This window comes from Podarcis raffonei, chromosome 2 (genome assembly GCF_027172205.1).
Source record: "Podarcis raffonei isolate rPodRaf1 chromosome 2, rPodRaf1.pri, whole genome shotgun sequence".
In the NCBI taxonomy this organism is placed as follows: Eukaryota; Metazoa; Chordata; class Lepidosauria; order Squamata; family Lacertidae; genus Podarcis; species Podarcis raffonei.
The window spans coordinates 85,799,447-85,822,366 of NC_070603.1; the positions used below are offsets into that span (position 1 = coordinate 85,799,447).

Genomic DNA, 22,920 nt, shown 5'->3' on the forward strand with positions numbered 1-22,920 from the left:
CCCAGGCTGTACCTCGCAAACTTCAAAAGGAGACCCTTTGGGCTTTTCCTTTCGAGAATGTCAAGCAGATGACAGCCACCCTTGTCTTTGGAGTGCCTCTTTGTGATTCCACAGTGGTGTGCCTCTGTCCTGAGTCCGGGTATTTTCCCATCCCCTTTTTTTTTTTCAGTTACAGGGAAGTTGAATGTTGTTGGTTCTTCACTTTGCCCAGCGAAAGAAGCTGCATTAGTCTTGGAGGCAAAATCACCTGCAGTTTCTTCCGCTCTGAAAGATGCACCCTACACAGACAAGTGTGCCTTTTTCTCACTGTGTGTAATGCTCCCAGGAGGCTCAGCGGAGCAACATTGTCAAGCCAAGAAACAGCTGGACCACACAGAACTAAAAATAAAAAGACAATGAAGCTGCACATACAGCCTGTGCAGCTGACTGTGGAATGAATTCTCCAAAGACATTGAAGCTAGGAGTATTGACTTACTCGGCATGTCTTAGCTCCCCTCCATTATTTTTGGCACCAAGCTGAGTATTTAGTCCAAGTTCCCAGCTGTAACTACTGGATCAAGCAAGCCTTTTTATCCTCTCACCTAACTTAGAGAATGTATGGATTTCTGACATACTCCCACCTACCATTTGACATTTCATAGATAAAAATAGGAATAATCCTAGAACATGTAAAAGATGGATGCAGAAGACTGATGGCCTAGGAAGAAAGAGTCAGTATTTGGATGTCATTCATTCCACATTTTCAAATGGACTAACATAGTTACAAAAGGTCTGGAAGAAAGTTCATAATCAGATTGTGCACCTTGAATTTGTATGCTAGTTTTTTGATTTATTTAAAGGGGGGGGGATGCGGAGAAAAGCACACAAAATGCATATGTTAAGGAGGAAATGCATGCAAAAAAATCTAAAGCAAAGTGCATGCAGATCCTGCTAACCACATGCTTGCTATCCATAAATTCAGTCATCTGCAGGTAAAGAATTATGCCAGATCCTTGTTAAACACTCTGCAGATTCAGATATCCAAACCACCAACCTCCATAATTCCTTGTTCGTTTGTGCTTCGCTGGTCAGTGACATCCATTTTTAGGGAAAAACCACAGAGAGAGGGAGTGGGGAGCAAGTCCCACATTAGAAATATTTCCATAGGAAATAATGGAAATCGTGGGCTCGTTATATGAACAATTTCCAGTGAACACCTTGTGTTTAGTAAGCGGGACCTGTGTGTGCTAACAAAAACTCCTACATTTAAAATTCACCTCCTCCCCATGGTTAAAAAAACCCCAAAGAAAATGGGATGGAACGGATTTAGGATTGAAGGCATATGGAGCTGAAATAGGCTGAACCATCCATCCTCGGTTCTGAGCGCATCTATCAGTGTGCCTTCATGCTTGGACTAATTCTTCTCCCTAAAAGGAGTCCTATTGAGCAATTCTGGTTTGGAAGTGATATATGGGCAATATTCCAAAATGAGAAAAGAGCTCCTGTAATACTTATTGCTTTCAAAATAAATGTAATCAAATAGAATGGCACATCTATCATTCAAAGCAAATACATTTTGATCAGCACAAACACTTTATTATGCCAGCAGGGTAAAAAAAGGAGCAAGCACCTCAAGAAATTCAAGAACAAGAAGATGGAAAACTATCTAATTTATTCTGTTGTTATAAAATAATTGAAACAATAACATTGGCTATCCCCAGGATGCTGACATGAGCAAATCATTGCTGACATGAGCAAATGGGGTCTGTTGGAATGGATGTGTCCACATTAAAGTTAGGTCCAAAGCTTCTTTTTACTGCTGCAACTGCTATATACTGGGAAGCGTCTGGAAAGGTTGTTTCAAACTCAGGTCCTGCAGATTAGATTTTTGCTGAGGGTTGCAGTCTGTTTCAGATTGGTGCCATCCCTCTCTTCCTGCATTTTGGAATACACAAAGAAGGAACTGTAGTTTGGGCATGGTAGGACATGGTGGGCTTCTTAACACAGAAGTGCCCAAGATTGCTAAATCAGGGTTCATAAACAGGTGTGCAACTTTTCTATTTGAATTTATTGTTTGGGTAGATGGAATCCCAGTGTGCCTTGAACTTGCACCCTTGCTTCTTATTTCAAGTCACCATGTGCTTGCTGTTAATTTTGCTTACTGCTGCATTGTTGGCACAATCAGGTATCTCAAAGTGAAAAAGAAATGTGTCCAGAGTGCCCTAATTAATCTGGGAATATTTTTTTTTTTTTTTTTGCAATTGACTCACATCAGTCTTTGGTTAAATTCCTGGAATGTGTTGAGAAAACAAGTTAGTACATTAGGTAATATCATCAGTTTTTCCCTAAAATAATAGTGTACGTAAGCCCACTGCGATTTGTCTTAATTTAGATTATATCATGGAAGTATCATTCAAATTATCTTCAGGTGCATGCCATGTTTGTATGTGTATGGTGTCTCTCTCTCTCTCTCTCTCTCTCTCTCTCTCTCTCTCTCTCTCTCTCTGTGTGTGTGTGTCTGTGTGTCTGTGTGTGTGTGTGTGTGTGCAAGCAAGGCATTTAAGTCCTTGGGCTGTATTCCCCATAGGAGCAGGCTGGCCTTTTTGTTCTCCAAAGACTTGCAGAAAAATTTATCCCATTCCATATAAACTCTCCTTTGTGTAAGTTGGGATATAATGGGGCTGCCATACATATCCGGGGTCATCAATCAGAAATAGTCTATGAGTGAGATTTCCAAAAATTGCAAAATTGTCTGAGATGTTATATGTTGGAAGTGTTTATTAATTTGCAAATTTCCTTTTAAAAATGGCAAAAAAGCTCAATAACTTATGTGTCTGGATTTTCAATTTTTGAAATATGGTAACCCTAGATCTGATCAACCCATGTGTTTATTAGATTGGTAACATTTTTCATTGACTATACATTAATCCACACATGCTCATTGGTTACTTCTCCGGCCACATCTGTAAGATCAGTACTCAAGTTTCCAGGTAAAGTTTCTTTAAAAAGGAGTTGTCCCAAACTGGGAGGGAGAGGCACATAAAATGTACTGGTCTGTTCCTTCGCAATCTCCGATCATGTGACCAAGTTGAAGTTACAGTGCAGTGTTGAAGTTCTGATCCCACAGTAACACATGTGCAAGTCCTCACATGACCATCAAGTGTGTGAAGTGTCCCTTCACTCACAATAGTATTCAAATTTTGCCACAAGAGTAATGGAGCAGTGGTTGAAATAACTCTGTAAACACGCCCAAGCAAAAGGGAAAGTAGGTTTACTGGCCATCGTTCACTATTTTTTCCTGACCCTGCTCTTGTCCTTATTTTTAGAGGTGAAGGGATTAAAAAACAACAACTAAGGAAGGAGAAGGATTACAGGGGCTCCTGCTGAAGCCTTTAAGATGCCAAAGAGAGAAGCTTTGTTTTTCTTTTTGACACTCAGTCCTGACAAGTCCCAGTCAATGCCTACTCTGGGAGAAAGGATCTCCCTAGGGACAGCTCACCTCCCACATTAAGACCTGCTGCTTCACCAAGAGCCCCAAGGGATACACTTGCCTCAAGGAATTTTTATTCTTTTCTCTTTTTTTGCTATTCTTTTAATTCAGTCTCCAGTCACTTCTGTTTCACAGAACAGCCAAGAGTGGGTCTGCTGTGAAGCTGGCTTGCTTCAACCACAGCAGTAGAGGAAAGAAATGACAGGTTGTTAGTCCTGGCTAGGCTCCTAGTGTATTTTATAATTATTCTGCAGGCATGCGTATAGGGGGAAGTGGATTATTCTATGAGGTAAACTCATCATCAGCTGTTCTGTTGGCTCTTGCATTACAGCACCCTTAAGGTGTTGTTTCAGACACCAGTAAATCTGGAATGGAAACAAAAATGAGGCGGGGTGGGGAGGTTTTGGAAGGCATAAAGCTTTTCTGCGGCTGATCTGTGAACACAGTTCCCTAGCTGCCAGTGTCAAAGTCAAGAGGGATACATAGGGATGTAAGAGACTGCTGATGGTAACAGAAATGAACCCTCCCCATTTTATCCTCACAGCAACTCTGTGAGGTAGGTTAGACTGAGAGTTAGTGGCTGGCCCCAGGATACCAAGTGCGCTTTGTGACTGAATGGGTATTTGAACCCTGGTCTCCCTGGTCTTAGTGTAATACTCTATAAACAATACATCACACTCACTCTCTACCTAATTTGTACTTCCTTAATCGAAGCCAAATTGCAGCTAGACTTAGAAATTCACACTTCTCCAAATCTCATGAAGTGATTTTCTGCATAAAAATGCAGTTGTGGGGGGGGGGTGTACAAAACATAATATATATGGGGAAATTGCTTGCTGAAATGCATATATTAGGAAAAAATGCATACAAAAAGACATGTATTAGGAGAAATCAGCACAAAAAATGCATATGGCTTTGTGTGACTTTTTAAAAGGAAAAAAAATCAACTCGATGTAGAAAGGGGGTTAACTGAACTTAAAGTTGGAAAAATTGGGAAACTGAAAGAAACTGAAATCCACCGATTTATCCATCCCTTCTCTGGATATACACATTTGACAGTGCAATCCTACCTTCTGGTTGTGGCAGTCTGGTGAAAGCAACCTGAGACATAGCAACCATGTTCTGCTCCTGGGGGTGTGGCCTCTCCCACTTTGCAGACTGGTGGATGTGGGATTTTTAAGAGTAAAAATAAGTTGATGTTTTAATGTGCATGATGTGGGTTGGTGTGACACCATGCTGTAGATTTGGGACATTTTTATAAAAAACCTAACCAAAACACACCTGTCGTCTGTATGTAGCATGCATATTTTCTTCAGTACTGGCTTGCTAACCAAATCCCTGATTATAGGGATGATCTGCCTATCTCCTGACTGCGTTTATTCTAGTCGGTTTCACCTTTGCTTGACTGTATCGAACAATGTTATTGTAATCAAGGCTGTCCCAGAGTTGTGCTTGCCGAATCCTAGTAAAACATTGCAACCTAGCATAGTTCTTTGGAAGATGATCAGCACTTTGTAAAATGCTTGCAAAGGAGGTCAGCTATCTTGCACAGTATGTGAATTGCAAATTACTATGGTTACGATCCGGAAAGTTAAGCAGTTTTACATTCTATTTCAGTGGATTTATTTTACATCCATAGGCTTGAAAAAGTGCTTAACTGTGGATGAATTGCACCCTAGGCAGCCACTGCCATCATTACTGCTGCTTACTGCCCTGGGAATCTGTTGAAGGGTAGAGTACAATATTGTAAACAAATATACTGCTTTGAAACATTTCTATTCCACCTTTGGAGATTTATATATATCTATTATAGCCAAGGTAGCTCACACACAAAAAAAATACCTTACAAATGCTTTGCTTAGATCCAGTGAGAGTCATTCAAGGTCCTTAGTAAATGTTTTCTAGAATTTGAACAGCTAATATCAAGACTCCTTATCAGTTGAATCCTTTGCCTCTCTACTCAAAAGTAACTGCCATTGAGTTCAGTGGGCTCACTCACAGGTAAGTGTGTATAGAATTGCAGCCTTTATTTATCTGTTTGTAGAACATTTATATACCTTTCTTAATGCATATCCTAGGGTGGTTCACAATAAAAAAAAATGCACTGTATTTTATTTTAATTGTGAAACTACCACTGCATATGTACGAAGCAAAATACAAAAGACATGAAAAGCACTTAAAAATGAGAAAGTGAGCTACACAGCAGCTTTTAAAAAACGTTAAAAACATTTAAAGCCGGGGAAATAGAAAATCTTTTTGCCTGGCACCTAAAATATAACAGAAAAGGCACCAACCATGCTTCTTTATAACCAGGTTGCCACAGTTTAAAATGCCCTCTCCTTGGTTAACGCCATAACACTTCCACAATAAACAGGTATGGTTGTGAGATCTTCATTGCTTTGAGGAGGGAAGCGGAGGAACCCTCCCTTTCTTTCACTTGGGGGGCATTTGTTAATATAGTGCTGGGGGATCAAAGGAGCTCCCCAAATAAGTGCCCACAGATCCTTGTGGCTCCTGGCTTTAGGATCAGTGTCTCTTGAATGCTTGCTGCCGTGCTCCTCAGAAATGAACCACGCACGTTCACCGATCAATTGCCTTTCCTTCTTGTATGTGGCATTGGTAAGCTGATACCTTTTGTTTGGCAACAGAAGTAGGTCAAGTTAAAGTTTCACTTTACTGGCTGCATAGCTCATTCTTCGATACCTAAGCAACGGTGCTTTCCTGCGCCTTCTGTAGGTGAAGCACAATCTTCTCAATTCCAATTTAATAAAACATGTTGCTTTGAAAGCATGTGTCTTCTTTTGCAGAAGCATGTCAGGTGCGTTTGCTGCAGCCAGAGGCTGAGTTTAAATTCAGCAGCCTTCATTTGATTGTTTGCAGAAAGCTCAGGTATTCCTCAGGAAGCTGTCTTATACTGAGTCAGGTCCATTGGTCTAAGTAGCTCTGGACTGCCTACACTGACTGGCAGCCACTCTAGAGTTTCGAGCAGGAGCTCCTTCCCACTTAACATCATTGTGAATCACAAATTTCCCTGTTGCACTGATGCAAAATGGTTTTGACAGGCAGGGCAAAGCAGAAACAGAGCTCGTGGTGATACTTTTAATAGGTTGTCAATCATTCACACCGGAGAGCGCTTCCCACAGGAAAAAGAAAATTTGACTTTCATCCATGCTGGGGTCACTTGGAGCAACTCTACTGAAGTGCTACCAGGAGTAGAAGCTGGCTCGTTTATCAAATGTCAGTAGATCCACGTTGGTAAAGCACAGTTTACCCCCCACAGAACTACAATTCCTAGCACCCTTCACAAGTAACAGTTCCCATGATTCTTTTTTGGGGGGGAGGGGTGTGTTTTATATGTATGATGTGGGTGTGACTTAATTTGCAAGGGTGGACAGGAGGACATTCATTACATGGGATGACTCCCACAATTTCTATTTTTTCCATGAGAACAGGGAAGTGACCACAACTAATTTGTGTGAGCTTTAAGTTGTAAAGGCCTGCTGCAGAAAGTGAGTCTGCAACCAAATGTTTTTGTGAAAATTAGAAGGCAGGTAAAAGCGGGGCGGGGTTTAGCATCGCAAGCATGTTCCTACTGTACACTAGAGGTTATTAGCAATGTTGCTTTAATAATGGCCAGGTGAGGTCTGATTTGAAGGGAAATGGTTATAGCTCAGTGGCAGAAGATGTACTCTATAGGCATATCCCACTATATCCAATCCCTAACATTTCCAAGTAGGGCTGGAACTGCTAGCTAAAGTCCTGCAGAATCACTTCTAGTCAGTATAGAAAAACTGAGCTGGATGTACCAGTTGTCTGATTCACTGTCAGGCAGCTTTTCATGTTCCTGTGGTATGTGAATAAGTAGATCTTCCTTGACTTCAGTTTAGCCAGGGATCCGTGGGTTAGAGTTTTGGGATTTTTGAAAAAGGGCATTTAAGAAACTGGGGCTTGTGTATTGGTGCTCAGTAATATAAATTTGCATAATCTCCCATCTGTTGGGTACATCTGGCTATACACTGTTAAATCTGAAAATGTTGGGAGGGAAATAAACGGATTATCTAAAATATTGTGCCAAGATTGTGGCCTACACTTCTTCAGAAGATTTAATCCTTTAGGAGTACTACAGTAAATGCAGAAGTGTGAATCTGAGTTTCCCCCTTGTTTTACTGTTTATGAGGACCGTGTTTTTCCATAGCAACAGCATTTCATTAGCGTGATCAGCTAACTGATTTCTAGATCGTTTACTTGCCATGAATGCCTGATTAGGAAGGTTGCTTTTTATTTTTGTATTAGGCAGTTGTTAGTGGTTGCTCACACCTAACACTTCTTGGTGCATTGTCATTTTGAGGAAACCAGGTGATGTGGAATCTAGTAAACCTGTGATGAGTTAAGCTAAGCACAACCTGCAAAACTCTTGCTCTGCAGGAGGTAGGAAAAAAATGACCAGCTGTGAAATGGGACAATTTTGAAGAGAGGATGAGCCAAAATTGTTGAACATGTGCTGAACCTCTTTCTATCAGTGAAATTAATGGCAGTTCCTGCAGTTCAGAAGCGTATCTTAGGGACAGTAGGATGCATCAGATCTCCTACTTTGAGGGTGAAGAGAAAGCTCTGGCCAAGGCATAGGCAATCTCAACTCTCCAGAAGTTTTGAGACTACAACTCCCATGATCCCTAGCTAACAGAACCAGTGGTCAGAGATGATGGGAATTGTAGTCCCAAAACATCTGGAGGGCCAAGTTTGCCTATGCCTGCTCTAGCCTCAGAGAGATTGACCCAGTGTCAAATTTCTGCTCCCTGACAATCCTGGCCTGTTGATGTCAGAATTCCACCATCAGTATAGCAAAAAAGAGTGTTCTGCAGGTGGTCTTGAGGCATGCCTCAGTGGGATTGGAGAAAGGCATGGGTCTAAAAGGATCCATTGCCTTCCTAGTTGTCCAACACACCCTCAAACCAAGGAACGAGCTATTTCAGTCCTGGAGCTAGTATAGTTTCTTCCCTTTTATTTCCTCCTATTGGAAACAGGTTTTTGGAAAGAACAGAATAGTACAAGAACAGTTTTCAGTTACTGGGAAGTTTTACTCCCCCCTCCCCGTTTCCTTGGAGTAACCTTCATTGAACTCAGTGGAGCTTACTTCTGAGTAGACTTGCATTTTTTAAAAAAGAGGGTGGTGCGGGCTAGCCAACAAGGTGCTCTCCATATATTGATGGACTGCAATTCCCACCAACACCAGCCAATATAACCAATGTTCACAGATGGTGAGAGATGTACTTCAGCAACATATGGAGGGCACTGTGTTGGCTACCCCTGGTAAAAAGTGTTCAGCTTTTGGTTGCATTGGGTCCCAGGTCTTTATCATCTGAAGTTCTTGGTGATGGAAGTACGTTTGTTTGCAAACCTGTCGCCATAGTATTAAAGCAACTGCTTAGCATTTGCCTGCTTTCTACCCACATGTGAAATTTGCAGCATTTTATTTAAAAACTCCTATCCCTGTTTAAAAAGAAAGCTTTAGTATTTTAAAATTTGCTTTCTTATTACGATGACATATATCCCATCCCATTAAAAGGATTTTGCCTCCCACCTCAGACATTTCTATTATTAAATTACTTAAGACGATTCATCTCTGACTGTGCAAATTATATTTTTGATTTGTGTGTGTGTGTTTAAGAGAGAGAGAGAATTTGAAAACCAATCAAGAGCTTTGTGCATGCTCCAGTGTACATAAGAAGCTCTTGCACAAGAGGCATCTTTCATAACAGCAGTGGACGGGATAGTTTGGCACATTTGTCCCTTTGTGCACACAGAGCTGTCTCCTGCATTGAAATAAATGCCATTATAATTTAGTATAAGTGTTGTAAGTACAGAGAATGAAGGCTAAGAGATATCTCATACTTTGATCTTTTTCTTTTTTAATCAAAGGCCGGAATTTTAAGGTCAAAGATTCATCCATACCAGCAGATCACACACAGAGATGTAGGGAATGTGCTATTTTTGACAAGCACACAGAGCATAGCAAAGAGAAGCTGAAGTGGGAGCTTTGGTTAGGAGACAATGGAAGTTAGTTTAGCAGCTGAGCCAGTGTGACTAGGCAATGCTCAGAGGCAGACACAGGGCTCAATTCACAAAGAAAGTGTGCTGAATATAGTCAAAGGACAGGCTTTTCCCAGCATCTGGATCAGGCAAAAACTTCCACCCACATGTATCTTACACAACCATGATTTTCCATTGCACTGCTGCTTCATATTAGCTGAAGCGTACTCTCCTGTACTCTCCCAGTGCCTACAGAGGATGAATCTCCTCTCTGTCCCACTCAGGTTTGTCTATTTTAAGTCAGTTGGTCAGGGATTATACTCTTTTCCAGGTCCTGTAGCACCTAGCACAACGTTGGTATCAATGATTAAAAGTGGCAGGAATAATTTTAAAAATAGTAAAAATATTATTCCCCTGTTTAATTCATACCTTTATTCTTCTCCCCTTCCTCTGAGCACTCTTGGATGAGACTGATTTTCTAGATCCACAACTAGTGGGGCTCAGGCCTGAGCATGGAAATGAGACTCCCTTGGTTGACCTGAATTTTGTTGAGTGTGATCCTATTGGTTTTCATTTTCATCTCAGTGTCTTTCAACTCCATTGACCATTATCTCTGTCTGGTCTGATGGGGAAAAAGGAAGTGCCAACTGAGCTGGAGTAGATTTGGACACAAAGGCTGTGCTTGGAAAATCCTATGTCAGCTTATTAAGCCAAGACATGGACAAATCTTTTGACTACACATGTGGTCCTTGGCTGCCTCTTTCAACGTGATTCTCAATTAAGCCATGGTTGGAAGTGAATTAGCAAATTATGGTTTGTGGCATCCAATGGTTTGGTGAGAACCATTGGCAAACCATGGTTATTTCAGTTTCTCTTCCTGAGGACAGCAGTGTAAATCACATTGCTGAACAAACCAGAAATGAAAGTAGACAAGGAGCTCTAAGCCGTGATCTTCTTATTCATTTGGAACAGTGTTAGAAACGGATATATGAAAGTTAGGAGCTAAATTACACCTTAAACCTAGGTTATGGGCTCAACAACAAAATGTCTAGGCACAATTTTTTGATAACAAGAATACAAAGCTGAAAATATTATGTTAATTTTATACATGGTCTGGTCCTTCCCCTGCTCATCCCCCTAATATTCTTAAGAGGGTCTCTTCTCCAGTCTTTAGAGAGTAGCTGGAAGTGGGCAGGCAGAAAAAGGTCCTTTTTTCCTTCCACTCTGCAGTTTTAATCTGAAATCTTAGGTGCAGTACTGCGCCCAGAGCTCAGAAACTGCTCGCGCTAATGAAATTCCCTGTCGCAAAATGCGACTAGAATAATGTGAGTTTGGAACACTGGTTTGGAAGCTCAAACTATGGTTGGGGTTTTAAACTACAGCTAGCACAAACTGTTGTGATTGACTTAAGCAAGAGTTTTAACGCACACAAAACTCAGAAGATACTTTTGGAATATCATGCAATCTTTATAAGCAATCTACTGGGAACTGTAGCTTCTCTCTATATATTTTTAAGCCAGCTGCATTTATTCAACATACTGGGTGAATGGCAGTTGTATTGGCTAGTCATGACAGGGCAAGTGTTTTGAGAAGAATTTTTCATTTAAAAAGAATGCAGAATACCAAGGGTGACAAAGGAGTCATCAAAGGAAGTCTGTGCTCCAGCTCTCTCACAAGGCCTACTCTCCGCTCCTGCTAGAAAACAGAGGATTCTTTCAAGTCAAATAAGAATTCTGTGTTTTCTCTGGCACCAACATTATTTGAAACTCAAACTTTGATTCTGCAACATAAACAGAACACGAGAAGGTACTCCGATGTGCCTCTGTGGAAAACCCCCTCCTTTCTCCCTTGACCAACAGGTCTTACTTAAGCTTAGTAACACTCTTTGAATCAAAACCAGTCAAATGGGTTATATAGAACTCATGAGCAGAGTGAACAAAGCCCCACAGAAGAGCTGGAAATGGGTGAGTTTTGTTGAAAAGGGAATGTTTTCCAGCTAAGCAAGCTGTCATTTGGGACTTAATAGCATGTGCTGCTGTAAAGCACAGCTGCATGGATGCCCTCAATGCCCATGGTGTGAAAACACATGGTGTGATCAGCAAATAATCTACCACCACCACCACTGAACTGCTCTGGCACTGTGCTTCTTGAGTTATTAAAGGTAAATCCTGTGTCCCTACTTATCCTCTTTCTCTCCCCCCCATCCCCACCCAATGTTCTTAGTTAAAAACAACAGAGACAAAATGGTAGGTATTGTCTCTTTAAAACCTGAGACGTGTTGCCATCATGAAGATTTTGTGTAAAGGGAAAGCTGTCAAAGTGGTGCTCATAACGGAATAGCACCATGTTCAACATCTTGAAGCTCTGAAATTGGTGGGAAACACCAGGGGCTGGGGTATGGGCCAAGCGCAGTTCTCCATAGGTCTCTCTATATGTCACTCAGGGCTCTCCTCAGGCCATGTCCCTCCCCATACCATGTCCTCTTTTTCCAGGCCACACCCTCACGGTCCCTGTCCCATACCATCAAGTGCTTCTCGCTTGTCCCTGGATTGTGGTAGTGGTTCTTTCATGCCCAGGTAGAGGATGGAGAGGGGAGATTGTCTAGAACCCTCTCACATTTGAGTAGTTCAAATTCAGCTTACTGGACAAAGGTCACAACTGTTGTTCTGCCCACCTTTTCCTCTGATCCTGCCCAGCGCTGGAATGTGGGCCCTGGAAAGTTGTGCACAAGGGAATGCCTCCCTCAGACCAAACAAATTTCCCCACCCATTCTCTAAAATAACTGCGCTAAAATTATTTCAGTCGGTGGTCTTTATCCACATTGTTGCAGTAACTAGCATGAGAAATTAGCAATATAAAACCCCCAAAGACTTTTTCTCATAGGAGGCTCTGGCAAATGATCTGGACCTTCTCAGAACCAGTTCCAGCAAATGCTGTTAAGAAACCTGGTTCTTTTAGAGAGCATTGCAACTAAGTTCACGAAGCTTACTAGCGCATTGAGAAAAAATGGCCAGGCTACCTGTCCGCATGTAGACACATCGTTGACCTGAAAGAAATGGAGAACAAGTTATTGTGATGTGGGTTTTCTTTATGGGCTTCTGATACAATTGTGTACAATGAAAGTATGTTATTCTCAAGCAGGAGACACTGCTGTCAGGTATTCACTGGTGTCTCTTTTCAGTCTTTTAATGAGCAGCTTGAGGCTACAGAGAGGGGAAAGAAAGGGATAGCCCCATTACTGGCCATTCCCCAGACAACTTGTTGATTATTTCTGGCTATAGATGCTTGCAGGTCAAGCCTCTCTCTCTCCCTCTCGGCTGCAGTCAGATCTGGTCTTGCCAGCTGGCCAGGCAGCTTCCTTATCCACCTGTTTACAGCTTCCCAACCTGCTTGTTCCAGCCTCCTTTGATCAGATTTGTCATCTTAACCCCTGCCTGAAACCAGTTCTTCCTTTCTATTGACCTTCTGTATTATTTCTCTGCCAACCTGCCTCCTAACCCCTGCCTGAGGTGCAGTGCCTGCTCCTGCTCCTGCTTCCAATCCTGCCAGGACATGTACCATCTATGCTCCACCATACATGGCTGTCCGTGGCCCAGCGCTGACTAGTCTGCATGTAAGAAGTCTCTGATCTCTCTTCAGGAAACTCATTATATTCAGTGAACCTGAGACATCCTGGATAGATTTTGTTCTCCTTATGCTGCCTATTAGCAAAGGGAAGAGGCGATAATAGTTCGTTCATGAAGAATTGTGAAAAAGTCACATGGCTTTCCTGTGCATTCCAGTTGAGGACTCATTGTGCAAAAAAGGAGGGTGTATGCCTTCAGCCAGGTGGGGTTGCCTATATTGGCGTGATGCAACGCAACAGACACCTTCATCTGCCCCAGCTGCAACAAAACATCTCTCTCCTGTATTGGTCTCTACAGCCACAGCAGGTGCTGTGACTCTCCAATGGTTTGACTCCACCCCTGAAGTTGTGCTCTTCCATTGTTTCCCAAGGCAGAGGGATGCCAACCTATATAACTTGCAATGTTTTCCAACCGAAAGGCTTACTTTTGACATGACCCCCATATATGTGCATGGAAATATATGTGCATGGATGGTAGAATAAGCCATCCAGGAAGCATTCTTGGAGAACACTTAAACACTAATTGGATCAATCCAGGAATCTAGCCTCAGCTGAAAAGCCAGTGTATGAGCAGGCTCTGAGGACATTCTGAGAAGAAGAAATCATGAGTTGTGCATTTAGCAGAGCCATTCAAAATGCAAAATATTAACCTCAGGGATATGGTTTGCTGTTTTGCAGCCTTTCTATTGCCCCTGATTCTGTTCACTGAAATAATTTGGTGTGGTTTCCCCCCCGCTCAGTTCTGTGGTACTGTTGCCGTTAACAGGTGAACCTTGCCAAGAATGTATCACTCAGTCTGTTTGCTTTAAAAAGGTTTTGTAGAGACTGCTGGTGTAAAAAGGTCATTTATGAAAATGTTAGCAGGAGTTGCATATCTGATTCCCCAAGTCTGAATTTGGCCCCCAGCACTGATAGAAGCAGAGGCATGTCATTTTTCTTACCGAGCTGTTCTATCAGATGGGAATTAATGTTCCTTCTGATATCGGGGATCATTTTGTTTAGCACTGGAGGGGAGGGGGGAACCCCTTGCAATGGATTTACCAGATGAGAGATTTTCTGCTGCACAGCAATAAGGCAGAAATAATTTTAGCCTAGAAAATTGCCTCTTTCCAATTATTCTTCCCACCCCTCCCTCCCAAGACAACAAAACAATAATGTAAGTGTTGTGCAGGCAATAGTCTAAAAATATCTCTGCTCTCCAAAAATGTGAGCCTCGTGGGAGGAGATTCTTCTCAATGTGTTGTACTGTGTGAGGCGGGAGAAGAAAAGTAATCTTGCGAACACTGAAAAGAAATGGATGTTGATCGTGCTGGAAACAAAGATTGTGTGTTCCAGCCAAGCGACATCAGTAATATAAAAAGTAGAACTGATACACGCTTTTGCAGAAAATAGAAGATGCAATGGTAACTGCAAGTGAAAGCCAGCTTTTGCTAGTTTCCAGCAGCATCAGCCATAGAGTGGTTGGTTTTCACCAGTGCTTGTGCAGTTCAGCTTCGGCACACTGACCCTAAATGTGGCTTAGAAGTAGCATGCTGAAAGTCACACATATTGGAGAATTCTTAGGACTGCTTTGCCACAGGCTGACAACTGAACATTGGCATGGACTAGTTTTTGACAGGTTGAAATGGTTAGGGAAGCAGGCCTCTGGGTTTGCAATGAATGGGAGTGGTTTGGATGCATCCAGGTTGTAGATTAATCTGTTGCTTTTTTAGTGCTGTAATGCATTTTGGAGCCTGCAGGCAGGGTACCATTTTTTAAAGCCCCAGAACACCCCCATACTCAAAGCTGGAAGTCAGCTGCACTGCCCATTCTGGCCTTGCAAAAGTTTGAGCCAAGCAAATGGACTGACCGGGGGGGGGGGGGGAACAGGGGGAAACTCCTTTCAGAGGCCTGTTAGTCTGTTGCAGGGGAACCATGAAAGAGTCTTCCATCTACACGATGTTCTAATTAATGCATCAGACCCACTAAAATGATAGCTATGTGTACATTTATGTAGCTCTGCACATGGGAAGAATGAAACCACCCATTGCCTAAGCTGCTCCAGCACAACATGCAAAAGTTGAAGCTTCAACACGTTCCCAGTACTAAACCAGATCTGACCCACTTGTCTCTAAAAATAAGCTATAACCACTTAGTGAGGCTGTTCTCTGGCTGCTCCAAAGGTGCAGATTATTCACCTTCTATCCAAAGCTGACACAGCAGCACTGATGGTCCCTAGCTTAAGGGTAGGATTGCTTCCTGGTATGGAGCTAGGGCGGATCTGTCCACAGATTCTTGGAGCCAAATGCTAGATCCCCAGCGCTGCCAGATTGGTGTTTCTTGTGTACAATAGTGTTTGTTAAAGGGGAAAAGCAATATAGAAATTGTGGTTTGCTTGTTTTTAAAAACTAAACAGCTGCACGTAGACTAAGGCTTTTTAAAGCTCTTTCTTCTGCTCAGTGTTAAAAGATGTTTCCCAGATTGATGTTGCATGTGTCCTTGTGTATGTGCTTGCTTGAGGTGCTTCCTGTGCTCTGTAAGAACAATGTTGACTTTGCATGTCCAAAAGGATGCGAGCCCTTGAATTTCCAGATGTTGAAGAGGTGCCCCGCCCTTGGGATTTCCTTCTTCTTGGGTACAATGGTTGAATTAGCTGTGTTGCTTGTTCCTTGAATAATCAAATACCATGTATTTTGTTAAATCCAGTGTTTCATGTACAAGCTCCACTCCCTTCCTAAAAACCCGTTCTTGATTTACGTGCTTTTATTCTGTGGGGAATTCTGACATGGTCTAAAATAAATGTGTACAGAACTGATCCAGCTGAAACCAGTGGCTAAGTTTCCATACATCCTCCCCTTCCCATGAACTTCAGCTACCCCAAGCTCTTCCTGCACCTACCACCAATGTGTATGTGTTCCATATAGTTCATTGGCATTGTAACTCCAAGGAAGCTGCTTTCTTGTTTATCCAGACTTCTCATTATCCAAATATTTTGCATGGCTCCCAGGCTATCCAGGAAAGAGAGGTCATGCCGCACATATTCATTTTCCCTCTTTATTTAAACTTGAAGTAAACATCTGTACAAACAGAGGACAGAAGGGAATGGGAAAGCTGGTTTGCTGGGTAGAAGACTAAACAAAAATGGTCCTATCCCCATCTCCTGTCTAGCCACTTCTTTTGCTGAACCCCGGGCTTTCTCTGGATTGTCAAAATATTTGTTTACCGTTCAGAGATTTTAGATGACCTGAAAATCACAATTAGCCACTATTATTTCCCATTAGGAAGTAGTGGTGAAATACACTCTTCAAATATCTTGATTTTTTTTAAAAAAAATAAAGGCTCTCTTGGAAACCAAAGGCAAATAGTATGCTCCCTGGTTTTTGTTTTTCTTTTCCCCAAGTGAATTTTTATTGTTTTCCTTACATATTCTTTTCCAACAAATTGTAATAGCACCATACATTCCCTTTGACTCTGCCGAGTCGCGACCCCCCTCCCTCCCCACAACTGGTATATTTATCCTCTTTCCATCACGCACATCATTCTCATATTAGTACTATTATACATTGGAGGTGTTATGTCAATCCTGCTAGTGTCTTGACCTCTTTACAATTCTTCTTTAAATATTCAATAAATTTACTCCAGTTATTTTGGTATCAGGGAGATCCGGGACCAAATAATATGCTCCCTGGTTATGTAGCTTGGATATTCATTTAAAGGATCCAGAAGAGAAGAAAACCTGTCTGATGGGAGCAAAATCTTTGTTCCTAGCAGTGGCCAGTTAGATGCTTTTAGGAAACCTACAGGCCACAAGCAGGGCACAAAGGCAAAAAACAACAACAACCCTTCCCCATTGTATGCCTTCAGCACCTGCAAGTAGGAATGTTGGAGAATTCTGATGAAAGTGGATACAGGAATGTAAATTGCAGGTATTCACCTCTTTGTCCCATGTCCAGAATGAAATAAATCCAGTGAATACAATCAGTATTGCTTTCAGTCAGCAAGCGATTACATTTCATTACGTTTCCTTTGCATTGAAATGAGGTGCATCGTAATGAAAATGTGATTGTCATAATTTATGTAATTAGTTACATAATTTTGCCACAGCGGACTGCAAGACGAATAAGGTCCTTTTGGGTGAAAGATGAACTCCAGCGGAATGGAAACATTGCTGCTTGCTACAGGGAAGAATGGAAAATGCTGCCTTCTTGCATCCCTATCTTGAAGTCATGCACACATTGCCCCTGAACGTGAAGATTCCCTGTAGGCACACAGAATCCTGTACTCCAGGAATTTCTCAATTCCCCTTGCACCAGCTCTTGCACGCCACAATCCCTCTCCCTAGGCCACTTTGGTCACCAACCGTGCTTTGCACCCTCCTTAAGTGCTTTGGCCTGGGTGGAATGTGTCACTGAATTGTGATAATGTCTTGATTTCTAGGATGGAGGGGTGTGTGTGTGTGTGTGGAAACCTCTTACTTTTGTGTGGTTGGAATATAGCCTGCTGTCCATAGGTAAGAATCACAGCTGTAGCTCCACCCTCATTTTGTCTCTGGCCCCATCCACAACATGGCAGTTGCCTCTACTCCAGAAGGTTGCTGATGGGGGAATGCAGCCCTTGGGTTGACAAAGGTTCCCCACCCCTGGTTTATTAGAATATCAACAGTAAGGTAAAAAAATGTAAAGGTAAAGGACCCTTGGATGATTAAGTCCAGTCAAAGGTGACTATGGGGTGTGGCGCTCATCTCACTTTTCAGGCCGAGGGAACCGGAGTATGTCCACAATAACAACAGTAGCAATCTATGCAACTGGAGAAGTGTAAACACTAGAGAGCGGGGAGAGGACTGCTTACTTTAAAAGGAATTAGGAGAGATGAGGCTGAGGCTGAGGCTTCTGAATCCAGTAGGCAATGGAATAATCTGCCAAGTGGTGCAGTAGAAGGATCATCATCTGGTGTATGTAATTAAACTAAGGGAGAGAAGAAACAATGCTAGCAATTATCTCTCTTCTCAAAAAGAATCTCGGAGGAAACAGGAGAGCTGAGTTACGTTTCCAAGTAATCCTAGGAAACTGGATGAAAGTCCACAGCCTCTGCGTACCAAGATACCAAGATGTGATTGTAGCGGCTCCCTCTGAACTTGAAAGATGCTGGAATTAGATTGAATTCACTACTTACAAAGCAGTCAAGGAGGCCTGCTGTGAAGTGTGTCAGAATAAATAACTGCATATGGCAGCTTCATCTTTCTGAGGGATCGTTCAGGTGTTAAATTTTGCTCTCCCTAGCCTTTTTGTTGTTCTTACTACTACTGTGGTCAGACCACGATCCCACCACAGACCACAGCACTATGTTTAATGGAAGCCTTCAGAAAATGGTCTCAGTTACTTAAAAAATGTTTTTAAAATCCTGAATGCTCACAGATTCTTGGGGTGACAGACTTTGAGACTCAAATGGCATGTTCTGGAGCTCCAGTGATGGTGGAGGTTGCTGCAGGTGAGCTCTTCCTGACTTCTATTCAACCAAGGCAGCTCAGTTAGTTTAAGAAAGCAACCCAAAGTGACAGGCAAACTGACATTTGTTTATTACAGGGTTCTGGGGGTGAAGGAGGGCAATGAGGAAATGGATCTTTTTCATTTTCAGCTACAATCCAGTTGGGTACAAGGGGCTAGTATGTTTTGTAAAACTGTTTGCGAGGCTACCTCATTCATGTGTAGAAGACGTGTGGTTGTTGGTTTCCAGCCAAACCAAGGGCAGATCCATGTAAAAAATACGTTTGTTTGCTTGCTTGCTTGCTTGTTTCTCCACTCAGCTATGACCCAGAATCCACATGGCACAGCTGCCAACCTTCTGCATTTCTGTGATTTCCACCTCTATTCTGATCCTAAGTAAACAAAATAAGATACCAAGCTGTGTGTTAATTGGCCCACGAGACTTAAAGAGTCAAGCAAAGTGCCCAGTACATTATCTGTTTTGAGGAGTTGGAATGGTACATTGCAGAACTTCGATTTTTAAACGTATTAAAAATTCACCTGCTTCCCTTCCCTCAGCCAATGCTCTTGCTTCCTACAAATTTGTTGATAATGTAAAGCTGTCTAATGAGCCTGAATTAGTGTTTTAATAGAAAGGCCTTTGTTGTGTCTGTTTTCGAATTCATTTTAAGAGTGAGATCTCACTAGATGGAGGTGTCAGAACTGAAGAAGCACTTGCAGAATTTGTATGAGCAGATCTAGATAAAAACCTGCGGTGCAACAAGAGAAACACTTTATACCAAATGTTCCTCTGATGAGTGACAGAAGTCTCTCAATGATCTGAATTCTTCCTCCTCTCCCAGCTTGGCTATTCAGCATTTTCCCCTTTGGGAATTAGAGCTACAATGAAGGAGCTGTAATTTTGGCTCAGTGATATGGCACCAGCCCACCTATTCAGATCAGTTTATCATCAGTGCTTATTGCTGCTCTAGTTCTGTTCCTCAAGGGATAATTATGGATTTCAATAGTCCAGTGCCGCAAACAATCCTTATCTGGCAAGAGATGGGTAGTGGGGGGGGGCTAATAATTATTTTTCTATTTTTAAGAGCAATGGGCCGTATTCCTACAATTTGCAATCAGTTCTCATTCAGGCTGTGAGCTGCATAAGACCTCTGCTGTACCAAATCAGATGCCTCTGAGATAGTCCAGAAAAGGGGTCAAAAAGCCTTTTGCCACTGTTTCGTCCCAGCAGTGGAGGTGCTTTCAGCTGTTATGGCTAATAGCTGTTGATATACACATCTTCCATTAATCTGTCTAATCTCATAGATAGTAGCCAGCCCTGCATCTTGCTGCAAATAATTCTGTGATTCGGTTTCAGATTCACATGTCATACTAAAACCAGGGATGGAAAACGTTTTTGAGCCCAAGGGCCACATTCCCTCCTAGGCAACCTTCCAGGGGCCACATGCCAGTGGTGGGTGGAGCCATAGGCAAAAGTGGGTGGAGCAACAGATGATAAATTTGCCTTTGTGCACGAAGGCTAGTTCCTACAAAGCCCCTTCTGTTGTTCTTTTTACCAAGCAAGAAGCACTGTTTCCCATCCCTCTCTTAATAATCTGTAGTATGAAATCTGAATTTTTCACTGCTGCCCCATACACAGTTTCCTCCAAGATTACCTAAGAGCATAAGAAAGCAAAGACTTTTCTGGACTTGCAGCCTCTTCTCACAGATGCCTATGGGAAGCCCACAGCCAGGACCTGAGCACAACCCACTTGTGATTCCAAGCAACTGGCATTCTGATGCATGCTGCCTCCAATAGCGAAAGTAGGACATAGCCATCATGGCTCATAGCCACTGATACCCTCCCTGAATTTGCCCAAACCCCTTTTAAAGGCATCCACATCCAGACCCCTTCAATGCATATGTGAAATTAGAGTTTTTTGCCCCATCATGCACCTCTGTACAGTTACTCATACTGATGTTTCTGAATAGTTATCAGGAGATCTGTAATTTTTAATTTATCAGTTATCTTTTAGGGAGCTATTGAGTTTTTATAGAATTGGGTAGGGGAGGAATGGGTTCAAGAATTAAAGCACACGGGCTGCCTATGGATCAAAATAGACGCTACTTGAACTGTAATGACCAGTGTAGAGGGGGTAATTTTCATTGGGACCAAAGAGTGTCAAGAGTGGAGATTTCATCCTTCCTTCCCAGTCCTGATCCCAATGAAAATCACCCCGTGCCACAATTAGCGTGAGAGAAAAAGCTGCCTCCCATTCGTGCCAATGGGAAATGTTCTTCCTAGTACTAATTGTAGCGCAGGGGGTGATTTTCATTTGGACTGGGAATGAGAAGGAAGAGTTAAAATGCCTCACCCCATGTGCTGTGGTCCTGATGAAAGTTGACTTAGCCTCGCCCTCACTGTGCCAGATACTGCATTTAAAACAACAAAACAAAACAGATGTGACCGCTAGCCATGCAATTAAATTAATGTCTGCTTTTGGCTCTGAGATTCCCCAAAGATGATTTCTGAATGTCTGATGAAGGCATAAAATTTCCTTGCTGAAAAGTAATAGACAAAATTCGGAAATGTCATTTTTTTCTCTCTTTCCCCTGCATCTCATATGATATTTAACATCTGCATTTCCCAACCCCCCTAAAGTTAGATTCTAACCCTCAAACTTACAGTAAGAGCTCCTTCCCAGCTTCTGTTGCTCATGCATTTCCTCTTTCTCTGCGTTGTGGATGCCACCCTTTTCATCATTTCCTTAACTGTCAGCCATTTCCTTCACTCACTCCAGTATCCAGGTTTGGATCAAGACATCTGCTGCCTTTGAATCAGAAATGCCTTTTTAGCTGCTCCCAGCACAATCAACATCTCTTTTCAAGCTGAATGCTTTAGACACTGGCAGCGCATAGTTGGGTGCCAATAATCTTTGTGTAATTCCTGGAAATTTTCTTTCTGCGTGCGTTCATATGCAAGGTATTTGTGTAGTCATGATAACTGACAGACATTCTGGCAGGCTGCCAGGCAATGAGTCCCTCACTCTCTGCATCTGTGGGCAGATGCACCCCCAAGCTAACAAGGGAGAGCCACTCACAGAAGCACATTCTGGAGGGCAGCTGAATCCAGGTCCCCAATATTGAGAGCGAACAGAGCTAGCTATCCAGTCGGGGGGGGGGCAGATCTGTTTGCATTCTGCAGCATTAATTGGGTCCAGGCCACGGTGGTTTAGCCTTATGTTTACATCTTCATATGATTACAGCTAACCAGAAAGATGTTTTTGCCATTGGTCATCCCTGACAATGCACAAGAGCTCTTTGCACATCTCTAGCGCCCCCCTTCTCTCTCCATTGAATTTCAGATACGATGCTGCCTCGAGCATCTTTACATTAAAGGTGTTGAATATTTTTGATGTAGCAGGTCACTTTTCCTTTCCCCTCCACAGTTGGCCATGGGCAGAGTGAAGGAGACCGTATGGTTGTGTCAGACTTCCATGTGTTTGTCAGAGACAGCTTGCAGCACATTGACCTCATGAAGAAAGACCACCCAGGCCTCCCTGTGTTCCTTCTAGGGCACTCCATGGTAAGCAGTCCTGCTCTATCCCTCCTTAATGGACTCTCGGCTTCCTACCAAGGAGCAGAGGACACTTTTCCCCACTCTGGTCTTTTCTGTTTCCCTACCCCCTTTTCTTCGTTTTATGTTCATTTTACATGGATAATTGCTAAAAGCAGTAATTGCACCCATAGAGTTACTTGCGAATAGGCATGACCATGAGGGATGGGGGTCACATTCACACACACGGCACTCCCAACTCTTATTTATCTTTGGGCTCCAAAGAGCAAACAGATCTTCCAGAAATGTAAGACAATTGTAAAACACTAGGTGCATTTGGGATATTGTGCTACCCTGTACATTTTCTCAGCCTCACTATGGCCCCCAGTCTTTCCCCAACATTACTAAGCCAAGAACTCTCTCTCTCACTCACACACCACTTCGCAAGTTGTGTTAAGCTGTTTCCCCTCTTACTGTTTTTGGCCAATACATTTCTCTACAACTCAAGGACTGTAGTTAGTGTAACAATGGAGCACCAGTGTGGTGACTAAACAAGCCACTTTGGTGAGCTTTTTTGGTGAGAAGCTGTGAGAGGCAAAGAGAAAGAGAACCCACATGACTGGACACAATATGGTCAAGGTTGAGAGACTAATCAAGCTCAAGGCTGATGTAGTAAGTAGGGAAGACACAACTTTTCCAAAGCTAGGTATGTTTTATTTCTTGTTACTCCATTAATTACTATTAATGGTTAAAGGATGAGGAACTGAAATAAGCCCATTGCCTTCTGGGATGTCCCACT

The 22,920-nt window shown here is 42.5% G+C and overlaps 1 protein-coding gene across 10 annotated transcripts in view; it reads left to right on the top strand.

The window, feature by feature from the left end:
- Positions 1-22,920, top strand: part of MGLL (monoglyceride lipase) — an 87,826-nt gene that overhangs the window by 44,435 nt on the left and 20,471 nt on the right. For all 10 annotated transcript variants that reach the window (XM_053377987.1, XM_053377991.1, XM_053377986.1 and 7 more), the window contains one exon: positions 22,015-22,151. In XM_053377987.1, coding sequence (XP_053233962.1) covers positions 22,015-22,151 — 137 coding nt within the window. The remainder of the gene's footprint in view (positions 1-22,014; positions 22,152-22,920) is intronic.